This window comes from Cyprinodon tularosa, unplaced genomic scaffold (assembly GCF_016077235.1).
Source record: "Cyprinodon tularosa strain WSP-4 unplaced genomic scaffold, ASM1607723v1 ctg387, whole genome shotgun sequence".
Taxonomy (NCBI): domain Eukaryota; kingdom Metazoa; phylum Chordata; class Actinopteri; order Cyprinodontiformes; family Cyprinodontidae; genus Cyprinodon; species Cyprinodon tularosa.
In genome coordinates this window covers 1,170,058-1,182,899 of record NW_024039104.1, presented here as the reverse complement: position 1 = coordinate 1,182,899, position 12,842 = coordinate 1,170,058, and the positions used below count along the sequence as shown (strand labels likewise).

The 12,842-nt window shown below is 36.8% G+C and overlaps 1 protein-coding gene across 1 annotated transcript in view; it reads left to right on the top strand.

The window, feature by feature from the left end:
* dnah5 (dynein, axonemal, heavy chain 5) overlaps nt 1–12,842 on the top strand; it is a 95,232-nt gene that overhangs the window by 12,018 nt on the left and 70,372 nt on the right. Inside the window, 13 exon segments of the mRNA XM_038297419.1 lie at nt 2,947–2,995; nt 4,797–4,904; nt 5,031–5,218; nt 7,986–8,180; nt 8,337–8,471; nt 8,802–8,909; nt 9,129–9,282; nt 9,659–9,805; nt 10,060–10,301; nt 11,160–11,242; nt 11,967–12,141; nt 12,294–12,416; nt 12,528–12,741. Coding sequence (XP_038153347.1) covers nt 2,947–2,995; nt 4,797–4,904; nt 5,031–5,218; nt 7,986–8,180; nt 8,337–8,471; nt 8,802–8,909; nt 9,129–9,282; nt 9,659–9,805; nt 10,060–10,301; nt 11,160–11,242; nt 11,967–12,141; nt 12,294–12,416; nt 12,528–12,741 — 1,921 coding nt within the window.

Genomic DNA, 12,842 nt, shown 5'->3' with positions numbered 1-12,842 from the left:
TCCCACTTTCTGCTCTCTATCTCCCTTACAGTAGAAAATAGATCTTTGATCTCAGTGGGCCTAACCAGAGTCAAATAAGTATAAATAAATAATTCTCTCCAATGGTTGACTCTCACTTACCTCTCACCTATTTCCTTTAAATTCTCTCCTAAAATCTTTTTACCTCCTCTTTCCCCCTATTTTCTCTAATACATCCATTCTCAGTTTTAGGTCACATTAGCATTTCAGTGCCGGTCACATATCAAGAGCCCCACTGATTTTGACCGGCTGAAGCAGTGTTGTTTCTACTTCATTGAGAGGTCAGACCTGATGTCTATAAGCATCACTGACATAAACTTTATTTACCAGAATGAGTTCCTGGGCTGCACAGAAAGGCTTGTCATTACTCCTTTGACTAAAAAAAAGTACATCAGTGAAAACACAAAAACATATTAACAAATACAAGGTTATCAATGCAAACAGAACTAAGATGCTGGAAAGTACAAATTAAAGTGTTCAGTAAAAATAGGAAAAAAATATGAACTGTCAGACAGTAGAAGATATCACATTTTTAATGTTGAAGGTATTCTGCCTTTCACCAATGTTAGAATTTGCTTTACAGATAGCTAACAGCGTCACCAATATGTCACCAGAAAGCCTGTTGCAATGCTTCTTTCACTGGTTAAACTGTAAAACTGTGACACAGACATAGGAATGCCCATTGTCATGATTTTACTAAAGTTCAGACCCAAATGCGGAAGACCAAACAGGGAGACCAGGGAAAAGGTTTAACAGGTTTTATTGAAGAGATAATACGGAGAGAAGTGTTGCTCTGCACACTGCTCAACCGGAACTGAAAAGTGAGGGGGAGACGCAGCGGTTAGTTCAGGCTCAGTGGGAAATTTGACTCGTGAACTTGGAGAAGAGGATTTGGTTGCTGACTGACGTTTCCATAGAAGTTGTTGAATCCTTGACTCCAGTCTGTATGCTGTAGTTTCAGTGTTTGTCTGATTCGGTTGAGGGCGGAACAGGGTTTACCCAGAATGCTGTTGTTGGTAGGTGAACGGAGAAACTGACTGCCACTCAGATTTCCTGCGGTACTTGAACGGGTCGTAGTGGAGATGAATCCCTTTCTCAGTGCAAAGCTCGAACGATCTCTTGGGGAAAGTGGATCCAAACCTCCTGTTTAAACCCCAGCTCAGTTTGTAGCTCAGTTGATCCTTCCAGGGAGAGAAGGTCTGAAAAATCCAGTTTGCAGGATGACTTCCTGCCGAGAGGCAAAGACAAAACAATCTTAAAACTCAGGTTGAAAAGAACTCAGTTTGACTTAGCAAAACTCAGCTTGGCTAGAGTACCCAAAACTGGCAAACACTCTGGCCTCGTGGTAGTGGCAGACAGCAGCTTAAGAACACTCCATAGGTAATGAGGCAACGAGCTGCAGGTGTGCAGGGAGGCCCAATGAGGACGGGGCACCACCTGGTGGAGGAAAAAAGCAAACACAGAAACAACCCACAAAAACTGGATTCCTGACACCCATTACAATATGCTTTACACATCAATAATCAGAAAACATAGCTTAAATGAGCTAAAAGCAATAAGAGGTAAGTTAACGGTTAGCACAATGCTAATTTACATTGAAAACACCATACATATGCTAACGTAATTAGCGCTTGTTTACATTATGCAAACAACTGAATTGAACTCACTAAAAAATATAAATTGAGACTCTGACATTACACATTACCCAATACTTACAAACAGATATCTTTATGGGTGAAAACAAGAAGATAGGAGGCTTAACACCAAAGAGACTGCTCAGATGAAACAGTGTGGAACTAACAGCTACGGTAGTTCAAACAGATCAATATATACAAAACACAAATAACGAAGTCTCCTCAAGGGGGCAGGACAGAAGGTTTAATGAGAACAGAATAACTTGGAAAGCAATTATATGAGGGAAAAAATAAGTCTAGAGGAAAAATATTTATTAGGCTTTTCAATGAAAAATTAACCTGACCTGAGATACAAAAAGGGGCACCATAGCTCCCGGGACCAGATTGTACAAAATTCCTTACAGGTAACATGAAGAGAAGAAGGCACTTCTTTATCTAGCCTTGAGGAATGACTTTTCCTTCCAATATCTTCTATAAGAGTAATGTAATATTTAAAACCATGTATTGAGAGTATGTTTACCGTTCAACCATCTAAAAATTAGATACAGATTGAATAAGCATTCTTCTTCAGTGATCATTAACCCCTTTCACTGGAAGACAAGGTGGCTGACATGCAAAAGAAATGTTTTAGACTGAAAAGGGGAGGCAAGAATGAACCAACAACCAGTGCTTGACTAATCACCAAAAGCGCAGTGGGATAGAAAGACAATCATAGAAAAATGAGAAGAGACACAGTAAGAGACAGGAAACAAGTCAATGAGACAAAGATGTGAAAGGACAGCAGCAGAGAGGGAAGTACAAGCAGAGATATGACAGTGGCTCTATAGAAGTAACACAATGACCCTATGGCTGAAGGCAGTGGAAGCAGCTTTGATTCTTTTCTCTTTCTTCTTTTTTCATTCACTGCCTAGGCCAGTATCTTATCATTCCCCTAATTTAGAGTTCCTCTCTAATGTTTTTTTATTCAGGACCCTCCCTGTTTCAAACATATTTTCTCAAATTCTCTACTCAGCTCCTTTTGGGTTTCAGATACAATTGGTTAGTAGTTTGGAAAATATGATTGAGACTAGTTTATAAATTAATGGCTTAATGCACTTTATTACAGATGATTGTAGATCTTGTTTGTAGTACAGTACAATTGTTCTTAGACAATAATTGTATTCCCTGTCAGATAAGGATAAACATTTGAGGGGTTTAAAAAAAAAATTGCCAAAAGATTTTATCCCAGCAAAATAAAATGCTGCATGCCTGTTTTTACCTTTGCTTGCTTAGGTGTTACATCATCGTAGCTTAGGCCCTTGATATGAACATGGGTGGAGCTCCTGCTGGTCCTGCAGGCACAGGTAAGTCAAAGATTTTGTTGTTGTTGTTTAGTTAAGCATTTCTTCCAATGCTTAGAAAAACTGATGAGTAACAATGCTTTTTGCCGTCCATTTAGAAAGGGTGTAAGGCAAGGGGCCGGCAACCCAAACTGTTCAAAGAGTCATATTGGACCAAAAAAACAAATCTGTCTGGAGTCGCAAAAATGAAAAAGTTTTATATAAACCTTGTATGGTAACATAGGCTCTAAGTGTATTAGCCAGTAATCAACATGGAGTTAAATGTATAGTAAGAATTCATGGATAAATGCTGCTTAGTGGCACAGTGGGTAGCACTGCTGCCTTGCAGTAAGTAGGGCGTGGGTTTGATTCCCGGCCCGGGGTCTTTCTGCATGGAGTTTGCATGTTCTCCCTGAGTTCTCCCATGTTCTCCCATGCGTGGGTTTTCTCCGGGTACCCCGGCTTCCGCCCACAGTCCACAAACATGACCGTTAGGTTCATCTAAATGTCTCCTTGGGTGGGATTGTGTGTGTGAAAGGTGATTTGTCCTGTTTGTCTCTGTGTTACCCTGTGATGGACTGGCAACCTGTCCAGGGTGTACCCCACCTCTCGCCCGTAGACAGCTCTAGATAGGCACCAGCACCCCTCGCGATCCCACTTGGGATTGGGATGTCAGAAAATGGATGAATGTATGGATTAAATGCTTATCCTAGAGCAGATCTCACATCATGTGACTACTCTGCTGTACAATATTCCTAACTTTAAGTTTAAAATCCATTACAATAATAATGTATTAGGTTTTGCTGCATTGATGAAATTACAGAAACAAAATAAAGAAATCTGATTTTTTTTATTGTTTTAATTTTGAAAATTTGGGAAAAAAATGAAAGAAAGTTCACATACTTGCATAAGAGTGCTACCTGTTTGATCTGTGAACGGTTTTCCATGCTTGCGACAACACTAGCAGCAGCAGTGGAGTTTAGAGATGCAATCCACTTCTTCAATCTACCTTTGCACTGCTGTAATTTATCCAGAAGTACTGCAATCAGACCTTTTCTCTTACTCCCAACTTGGTGGCCGGCTGTAAATGTAGCATGTAGCCTGGAAATGCCTTTCTAAATTGACAACTTCTGTTTACGAAGCAGACATGAAAGCAATCCTTCCGCATTGGTGATGAAAGCAAATGATTCGGTCCATTCTTTTTTTAATCCTATGTTCTCATAAGCTATCATCCTTTTTTTTCCTTTGCGATCCATGGTCTGAGACACATGCTGCTTAGTTTCCAACCGCTACCTGCTTGGCACCACGCCTTGCTGTGTTGCAGGCTATGACCCAAATCTTTGTTGACAGGAATGTCAAAATGACTTTTTCAAATTTATTTATTATACAAATTTGTGCAGCATTAGAAACATAATGGATGTTTGTTTGACGTCCTGCACGCCATATAAAACCAAACAAACAAAAGAAAATCCATTGTTTTCCATTTTCATATATTGTTGAAAAAGTTCTAGAGACCCATAAGGAGGGCATTTAAGGAAAGTAATTCAGTTCGTAGATGTGAGACAATGTGGCAGCTGCAGCAGCTGGTGGTTTTATTGCATACACAACACAATTTTCAGATTATATGGAAACCATGGTAGAAACCATGTATAATTTCTTCCCCTCTGTGTAAATGCTTAACTTTGTTTGGCTCAAAGATTCAAAATAATAACATTCATTAGAGTTTTTGGTTTTTAAGGGGCCATGAATATATATGTCTTTTGTTAGGGCCTCTGGTTGCATTATTATTATTTTTTTAAGTAAGTTATTTACATTTTGTCATCAGGTAAGACTGAGACCATAAAGGACATGGATCGATGTCTGGGCAAATACGTTGTGGTTTTCAATTGTTCTGACCAGATGAATTTCAGAGGCCTGGGAAGAATATTCAAAGGTAAATGTCACCAATTTGAATATTGGATTGTCTTTGCCTAAAAAGGAGACCCAAAAATTCTCTTTTTATTTCTTTTATTAAAATCACAAATGATCATGGAATGGCTAAACTCTGTACTATTTCTAGGTCTGGCACAGTCTAGCTCCTGGGGATATTTTGATGAATTTAACCGCATTGACCTTCCAGTCCTGTCGGTGGAAGCCCAGCAGATTTCAATAGTTCTTACATGCAAAAAGGATCGTAGCAAAAAGTTTACTTTCACCGATGGAGACAGTATCGACATGGATCCTGAATTTGGCATTTTCCTCACCATGGTTAGGTATTGTAAGTTATCATATCTGATTTAATAATGCAGTGATGGATTTAAACGGAGCTTAACATGACCTTCCTGCAAAGGAGCTGACAACATCGAGCAGCAAATTTATTGCTCTTGTCTGGTAACCTTACTTGTTCATCCTTTTGGATCTATGTCTGACTTGATCAATGTCCCGTTAAGTATTGACCATGCTCTGTTTTGTAGTCCGTGCAGATCTTTTCTTCCATGCTACCTTACCTAAGGTGAGTAATGTGTCTGTGTGAGATTAGAGAAACACCAGATAGAAAGGCATGAAGACAAATAATGATCCTGTAAAAGGCTTCTATGACTTCTGAAAGTTAGAATTATCAGAAAATAATTGTGCATTTTACTCTCCTTAAGAAATTACTTATTGAGTTGTAAGAGGAGATTTAGGTTTCATATTTCCTTCTATATTAATTATGAACCTATGTTATAATAACGTACCACCTACAGTTATAAGGCTGAAGGTGGTATGATCAACTTCAACTAAGTGCTAAACGAATACAAAAGAGAAACATTAAAAATTAAAACAAATAGAAACGTTTTACACAGATAAGTTAAAATAATTAAAACAGCAGAAATGGAGTCCACCCTTAAGGAAGTGTAAAAGGTGCATCAGTTAATGCCTCTCCTTTACTCCAGCCAATGTAGAATTAAAGTTTGTCAGTGTGATGTTATGTATCTGATTTATGGAAAACATTTAAAAAATAAAAGGGGCAAAAATATTTTAATTATTTTTAATTCCTAAGCTTTATAGCTGAATGTGAAACATACATTTTAGCTTTGTGAGGTTTTTGAGATCATATAATAAATAACAAATCAAAGGATTGTATGAAAATCGTTGCCTTTAATATATTTTAGCTTCTGTAACCTTTAAAGTTTGACTGCTTAAAGTTTAAAGTGGTCTTTCTTTATAAATATGCTCCCCATAAAGTACTTTTTGGCATTTATTTTACTTCTGCATCACCTTTGTATCAAGGCGGTATAGTCCTTACTTGTTTCAGAGGGTCAGAGATCGTTTCTTCCTTCTACATATATGTGTGTTTGTACTTCTCTGCATGCATAGATGTAAAAATCAAATATAGTATATTTAGGCTTTAAGATGTGTTCCCTGGGAATGAAAATTATCTTCCACTTTTAACTTTATAATTTATAACTTTAACTCTATGATCAAGATATTCTGTATGCTGTATGAATAGATATAGCCCTCTACATTTATTGGGAGTTTGAGTAAATACGTGCAAAAATCTTCAAATACCTTGATTTATTGCAGTCGCACAACCTCACCATGAGGAAAATACAGCTGTCCAGCCTTTATTTTTTTTTAAGTCATTGTTTTAAGTTACAGTAGGTGGTTCTGCAAACAACTCTTATCAAAAGTAAAAAAATGACAGAAGCTCTTTGAACTTTATGCTTAATAAAACAAAATATAAATTTTTGTGTTTAGGGGCTTGTGATTTTCAACCTCTTATCAATAAGACATAAAGCCTAATATAATTGGATGAACAGTACACTGTTCCTGTTTAGCAGGTAAGTGTCTTTTTACATGCAAAAAGCATGAAAAATTACGACCTACTCAAATTTGATTAGTGATTCATTCAAATGTTTGAAATAAGGGGAACAGTGACAAACTGCACAGTGATGAGCATAGTAAGGAAGGTGGAAAAAGCTGGAGAATAGAAAATACATTTTTACTGTGAGATTATGTTGCTGTTATGTAAGACTTTACTCTTTGACTTTATTAATGAGCAGCAAGATCTTGCAATTTATAGCACTGTAATCTTGCAGCAAGAAAGTCCTGAATTTAAATCCTGGCCTGGGTTCTTTCTGCACACACTTAGTTTGCATGCTGTCTTTGAATATGCATGAGTCATTTTAAGGTTTGTGATCTAGGGTGGCCATTTCTATAGGACCAAAAAGGAGGACATCATGCAGCATATCAATAAATTACTAAGGTGTACATAAGAATCTGGTATACTGTCATTTATAGTACAATTTTGAAGGGCTTATAGAGGATGCTTGTGTAGCTGAATAGAAAATATAAATAAAAACTAAAAAAAGTATTGGTTCCAAATAGGGCTGAAACAATCGTATTAAATGTGATTAATCGATTGTTGAAATGATGTCAACTAATTTAGGAATCGATTAATCATTAGCTGGACTATAGAGGCTCTAAAGTGTGCCTTCAGCTGACTAAGCAATCCACTTATTGCAGTAATTATACCAAGATTGTGTAAAAAATGTATACAATTTTGCATTTAAGATAAAAATAACTTTTTTGTCTGTCAGTATGCTCTATCCAGAACTCCTCAAGGGGATAAGTTTTAGTTTCTTCTGGTTTAATTTTTGTAAAAATTATTAATCAGTTAATTGAAAAAAAAATCCACAGATTAATTGATTTACTAAATAACAACAAGTTGCAGCCCCAGTTAATAGTATTTGTATATATTCATTACATTATGGTGTTCAAAAAGTGCACTGAGATGAATCTTTAAAGTGCAGAATGCCACAAATGTGTGGACTTAAATATTAAAAAACTTTTAACAGGTGGCATACATGATAAAAAAAAGCCTAATATTTATGCTCTTTTGTCCATTCAGAGTTAAACAAGGGCTTGCATTTTGGCATGGTGCTAACTTGCAACTGTACATTTTATTATTATTTCATGTCTCTGGAAGTTGCATTACTTTTTTTCTTTCTTTCTTTATTTTTTTGTTTATACTTTATTTTTTCTGAATAATTAGAACCCAGGTTATGCAGGTCGCCAGGAGCTTCCAGAAAACCTGAAGATCAACTTCCGATCTGTAGCCATGATGGTCCCTGACCGTCAGATCATTATTAGAGTGAAACTGGCCAGTTGTGGTTTTAAAGACAACATCAAGTTAGCTGGCAAGTTCTTCACATTATACAAGCTGTGTGAGGAGCAGCTCTCCAAACAGGTAAAGAGATGTAAAAGCCATGCCAAAAGGTTTTGTATATTACGTATGTTCTGTATGGAAGTAAGACATTCCTATAACATTAAGATCGTATTCATGATTATTCTATCACATAGCTGTTTTTATTGCTTTTTCTTTTGTTTTTGTTTTGTTTCCCAGGTTCAGTACGACTTTGGCCTACGCAACATCCTGTCAGTTCTACGCACCCTGGGAGCGGCCAAGCGGGCTAACCCTGATGATACAGAGTCCACCATCGTCATGAGGGTTCTGAGAGACATGAATCTATCAAAACTGGTCAGTCTGAAAACACTGTAAAGATTAAATAAGTTTTAGGCTATTTTTCATGTAAAAAATATAAAGAAAATATAAAAAAATCACTTTTCAAAAAACATTCAAGCACATTGCAATAACATGAAAACACTCACAAACCTTAAAAATCTTAAGAAAAAGGTTTTATAGTTTTTGTATGTCTATATGGGTTTTTTGTCTTTATATGTTTTTGGTCAATGCACTTTCCTTTTTTATTGTCCTGAACAGCATTTTGCTCACCTAAGTATATAAAGTGTTTAATTAATACTGACTGTCGTATTGATTGATTGATAGATTGACTTTCATTTTCTATAGATTGATGAAGATGAGCAATTATTCCTGAGCCTGATTGAAGACCTTTTCCCTAGCATCAAACTTGAAAAAGTAGGCTACCCAGAACTAGAAGCTGCCATTGACAAACAGGTAGGAGCAACAAGCAACATGTTTGGACTTTTAAATGAGTGCAGAGAGGAGAATTATTTTTATGTATGTATTATATGGATTACAGTTTCTAGCTTTGTACCTGGAATATAGTAAACTTCTCGATAGGTATTGCAGTTTAAGTGCATTTGAAATACAGTTGAAAAGGACATTTGACTTTAATTGAATCCAATGGTAACTTTTATTTCAACATTCATGCAGGTTGAAGGTGCTGGACTGATCAGCCATCCTCACTGGAAGCTAAAGATTGTTCAGCTGTTTGAGACTCAGATGGTTCGACATGGTATAATGGTCCTTGGGCCAAGTGGAGCAGGAAAAACCACATGTATACATACACTGATGAAAGCTTTGACTGGTGCGTTTTTATTAGACCAACCATAGTGATGAACTGATAAGTTCATTGACTGTTTTTTTTTTTTTTTTTGATGCTCTTTTTCCCAGAACATTCCTATTAAACATTCCTTGTTTGTGGTGATCCAAGAACACTGTAAATATGGCTTTTGAAGAAGTGATCGAATGGTTCTGTTAAAACATGTGCTACGTTCAAGGGGTTCAAGGCAGGAGGAATTAATTATCAAATATTGCACCTTCAACAGGGAAGTCTCTAATTGCCGTATTGATGTGTCTTATTGCATAAGTTGTATCAAAACCCATGTGTCCTGTAAGGGGAAAGTTTAGCTCAAAGGAAACAGTAAGTGCTGCAGAAATGAGTCAACATGTTCTTTGTGCAGAGTGTGGTGAACCTCACAAAGAGATGCGGATGAACCCCAAAGCTATCACTGCGCCTCAGATGTTTGGTAGATTGGATGTGGCGACAAATGACTGGACTGATGGCATCTTTTCTACACTTTGGAGGAAAACCTTGAAAGCAAAAGGAGGTCCGAAAAGTTTGTCGTGCAAAATAATTGCTTTTACATTTGGATATTATTTACAGTTTTACAGTAAGACCATTTAAAATTGTTCAAAAAGTAAATACCTAACAGAAATAGAGTTAAGGTGCAGGGATGAACTCTGCATGCAGTGGCCCAGGTTTTGGGGGCCAACTAATATACATTTATGTTTAAATGATCCATCATTTACAAACATGAAATTCCTGTAATTTTATTCTCACAAACATAAATTCCTCTTTCAGGAGAGCATATTTGGATTGTCCTGGATGGACCTGTTGATGCCATTTGGATTGAAAACTTGAACTCAGTATTGGACGACAACAAAACTCTGACATTGGCAAATGGAGACCGTATACCAATGGCACCCAACTGCAAGGTGGTTTTTGAGCCGCACAACATTGACAATGCCTCTCCGGCAACCGTGTCACGTAATGGCATGGTGTTCATGAGTTCATCTGTTCTAAGCTGGAGCCCAATACTGGAGGTAAATTATCCATTTTCCTAAAACATCAATAACTGTACTATTCACTTTATTAGGTTCTGATTTATTGTTAGTGAATACAAATAGCGAGTCCCATGGATGCAACACAAAGCATTTTGGCATCAGGCCTCGATCAGGATGCTGATCGAGGCCAAGGCCATATATACAATGCATACACTTATCCTTAAAAAAGATATTTAGAGGCTTTTGATAACCAAAAGTTGTTGGTGTCATAAGATTTCAGTTACAGTTGATGTACGTGCCGCTCTTGTCAACCAAGAGCAAGAAACGAGGCTAATAATTAATATGGTGTGTTAATGATTTAAGCTAATGGTGGTGATGTAACGAAATGGGGGTTACTTTAATGACAAAGATTGAGACCCTCTATAGAAATTGAGCATTCCTTAAGTGGCACAGCCTACCTGAATAATGATGCTATTTGGTTAATATGAACAAAAAACTTAAATGATTTATATTTGGTTAAATCTATTTCAAAGAGAATGAAGGCAGTTCTGAAGGCAAAGGGGGTCCAGCTTAGTACTGCTATTAAAAACCTAAAAGACTGACTGGTAAATGCAGAAAGTGTTCTTGTATTATTTTACTGAGATATTGTGATCCTAATGTAATTTATTTAAGCTAGACTCTAAATATTCTTGTATAGCCATATTTTTTTTCACTGTATGATATTCATTCATAAATATTATTGCATGATTTAAAAAAAAAAATCATACAATTGGACGGCAGTTTTATAAACAGGTTAGCACATGCTAATCTAAGGTGTGTGTGCATTCAGACATTATTAAACAAACTGGAATCTTCCGCATTGGAAAACAATGACAGCAATGTGTTTACTCTCACCAGGCCTGGTTGAAGAAACGCTCTCCACAGGAGGCAGCGACACTCAGAGAATTGTTCTCTTCTTCCTTCTCTTTTGTTGTCCGGAGGTAGGTAAACCATATACAGAAGTAGTTCAACATACATGCGAGTATGTTTAATGTTACTCACGGGCGTTTTGAAATAAATGTGATGCCATATTTATCACTAACATGCCGAAATATTACAAACTAATTATAAGATTTGGGCACATTTGCATAATCAAGCCTTTGTAATAGCTGTTTGAATGGAGGTATAATTTAATAATTTTGTAAGAAAGAAAAAAGTAAAAACTGCTCTCATATTTTAACCAAATTAAAATCTTTTCAAATCAAATCCCTGACAAATATGACATTCATAATAAAATACTTTTTTAACATTTCTTTTTAAAAATTTCAGACAAAACTACAGTGCAGCAAATCATTGTAAGCCACTAAGAACTGTAATATGTGATCAATATGTTTACACATATAGGCACAAACATCTTAACATTTAACCACTAGATTGGATGCATAAAAACCTAAATGTGTTAACATACTAAAACTAATTAATTCCAAAAGAAGATCTTATCAAGTAATTGGTTGATAACTTGTTTTAATTCATGTGTATTTGTAGACCCTAAAACTGCTCGGGCATGATTAAGTTCATTACTGAAAACAATCTGTTCAAAGAGGTATATTCTCCCAAACATTGGCATTAGGCTTGAGGTGTGGCACCAAGACAGGCAGTGGTAAAGGCCTCTCAACTGAAAATGGATGTTGTCCATGTTTGTTGTCTTGCTTCATCTCACTGAAGAATATACTTGAAACTAATTCTGAACCAAATATCTTCCAAGGCTGTTTTGCTGATTGGAGAGCAAGGAACAGCCAAGACTGTCATGATCAAAGGCTACATGTCTAAATATGACCCTGAAAGCCACATTAGCAAAAGCCTCAACTTCTCCTCTGCAACTACACCTCTCATGTTCCAGGTAAAGAAAAATGTGCCTTACTTACTTTCATGGAAATATACCTCTGCATTTTTTATTTGTCAGATTTTTTTTGTTTTGAAAACTGTTACAAGGAATAACCACTCACTTTGTCTTTAATAGCATGCACTGTTAAACTTGGCTTATTTCTTTAGAGAACCGTGGAGAGCTTTGTGGATAAGAGGATGGGGACGACTTACGGCCCTCATGCTGGGAAGAAAATGTCAATTTTTATAGATGATATTAACATGCCTGTCATCAACGAATGGGGAGATCAGGTTAGAGATCAGCCCTGAAAAATACTTTATTTCCCCCCATTGATTATTATCATTTGCCTGGTAATAAAGTTTTTTTCATCCTAATTATATGGTTTTCGCTTTTTATGCTAGGTGACTAATGAGATCGTCAGACAGCTGATGGAGCAGAATGGCTTCTTCAACCTAGAGAAGCCAGGAGAGTTCACCAGTATTGTTGACATTCAGTTCCTGGCTGCTATGATTCATCCAGGAGGAGGGCGCAATGACATTCCTCAAAGGCTCAAAAGGCAGTTCTCTGTCTTTAACTGCACACTTCCCTCCAATGCCTCCATAGATAAGATATTTGGTGGGTATAGCATCACTGATCTGTGTCTTATCTCAAAGATATCAAATGGCGAGGGGGGGCGCTAGTGCGCTGTAATGGAGTAGACGTGTTTTGTTCAACTC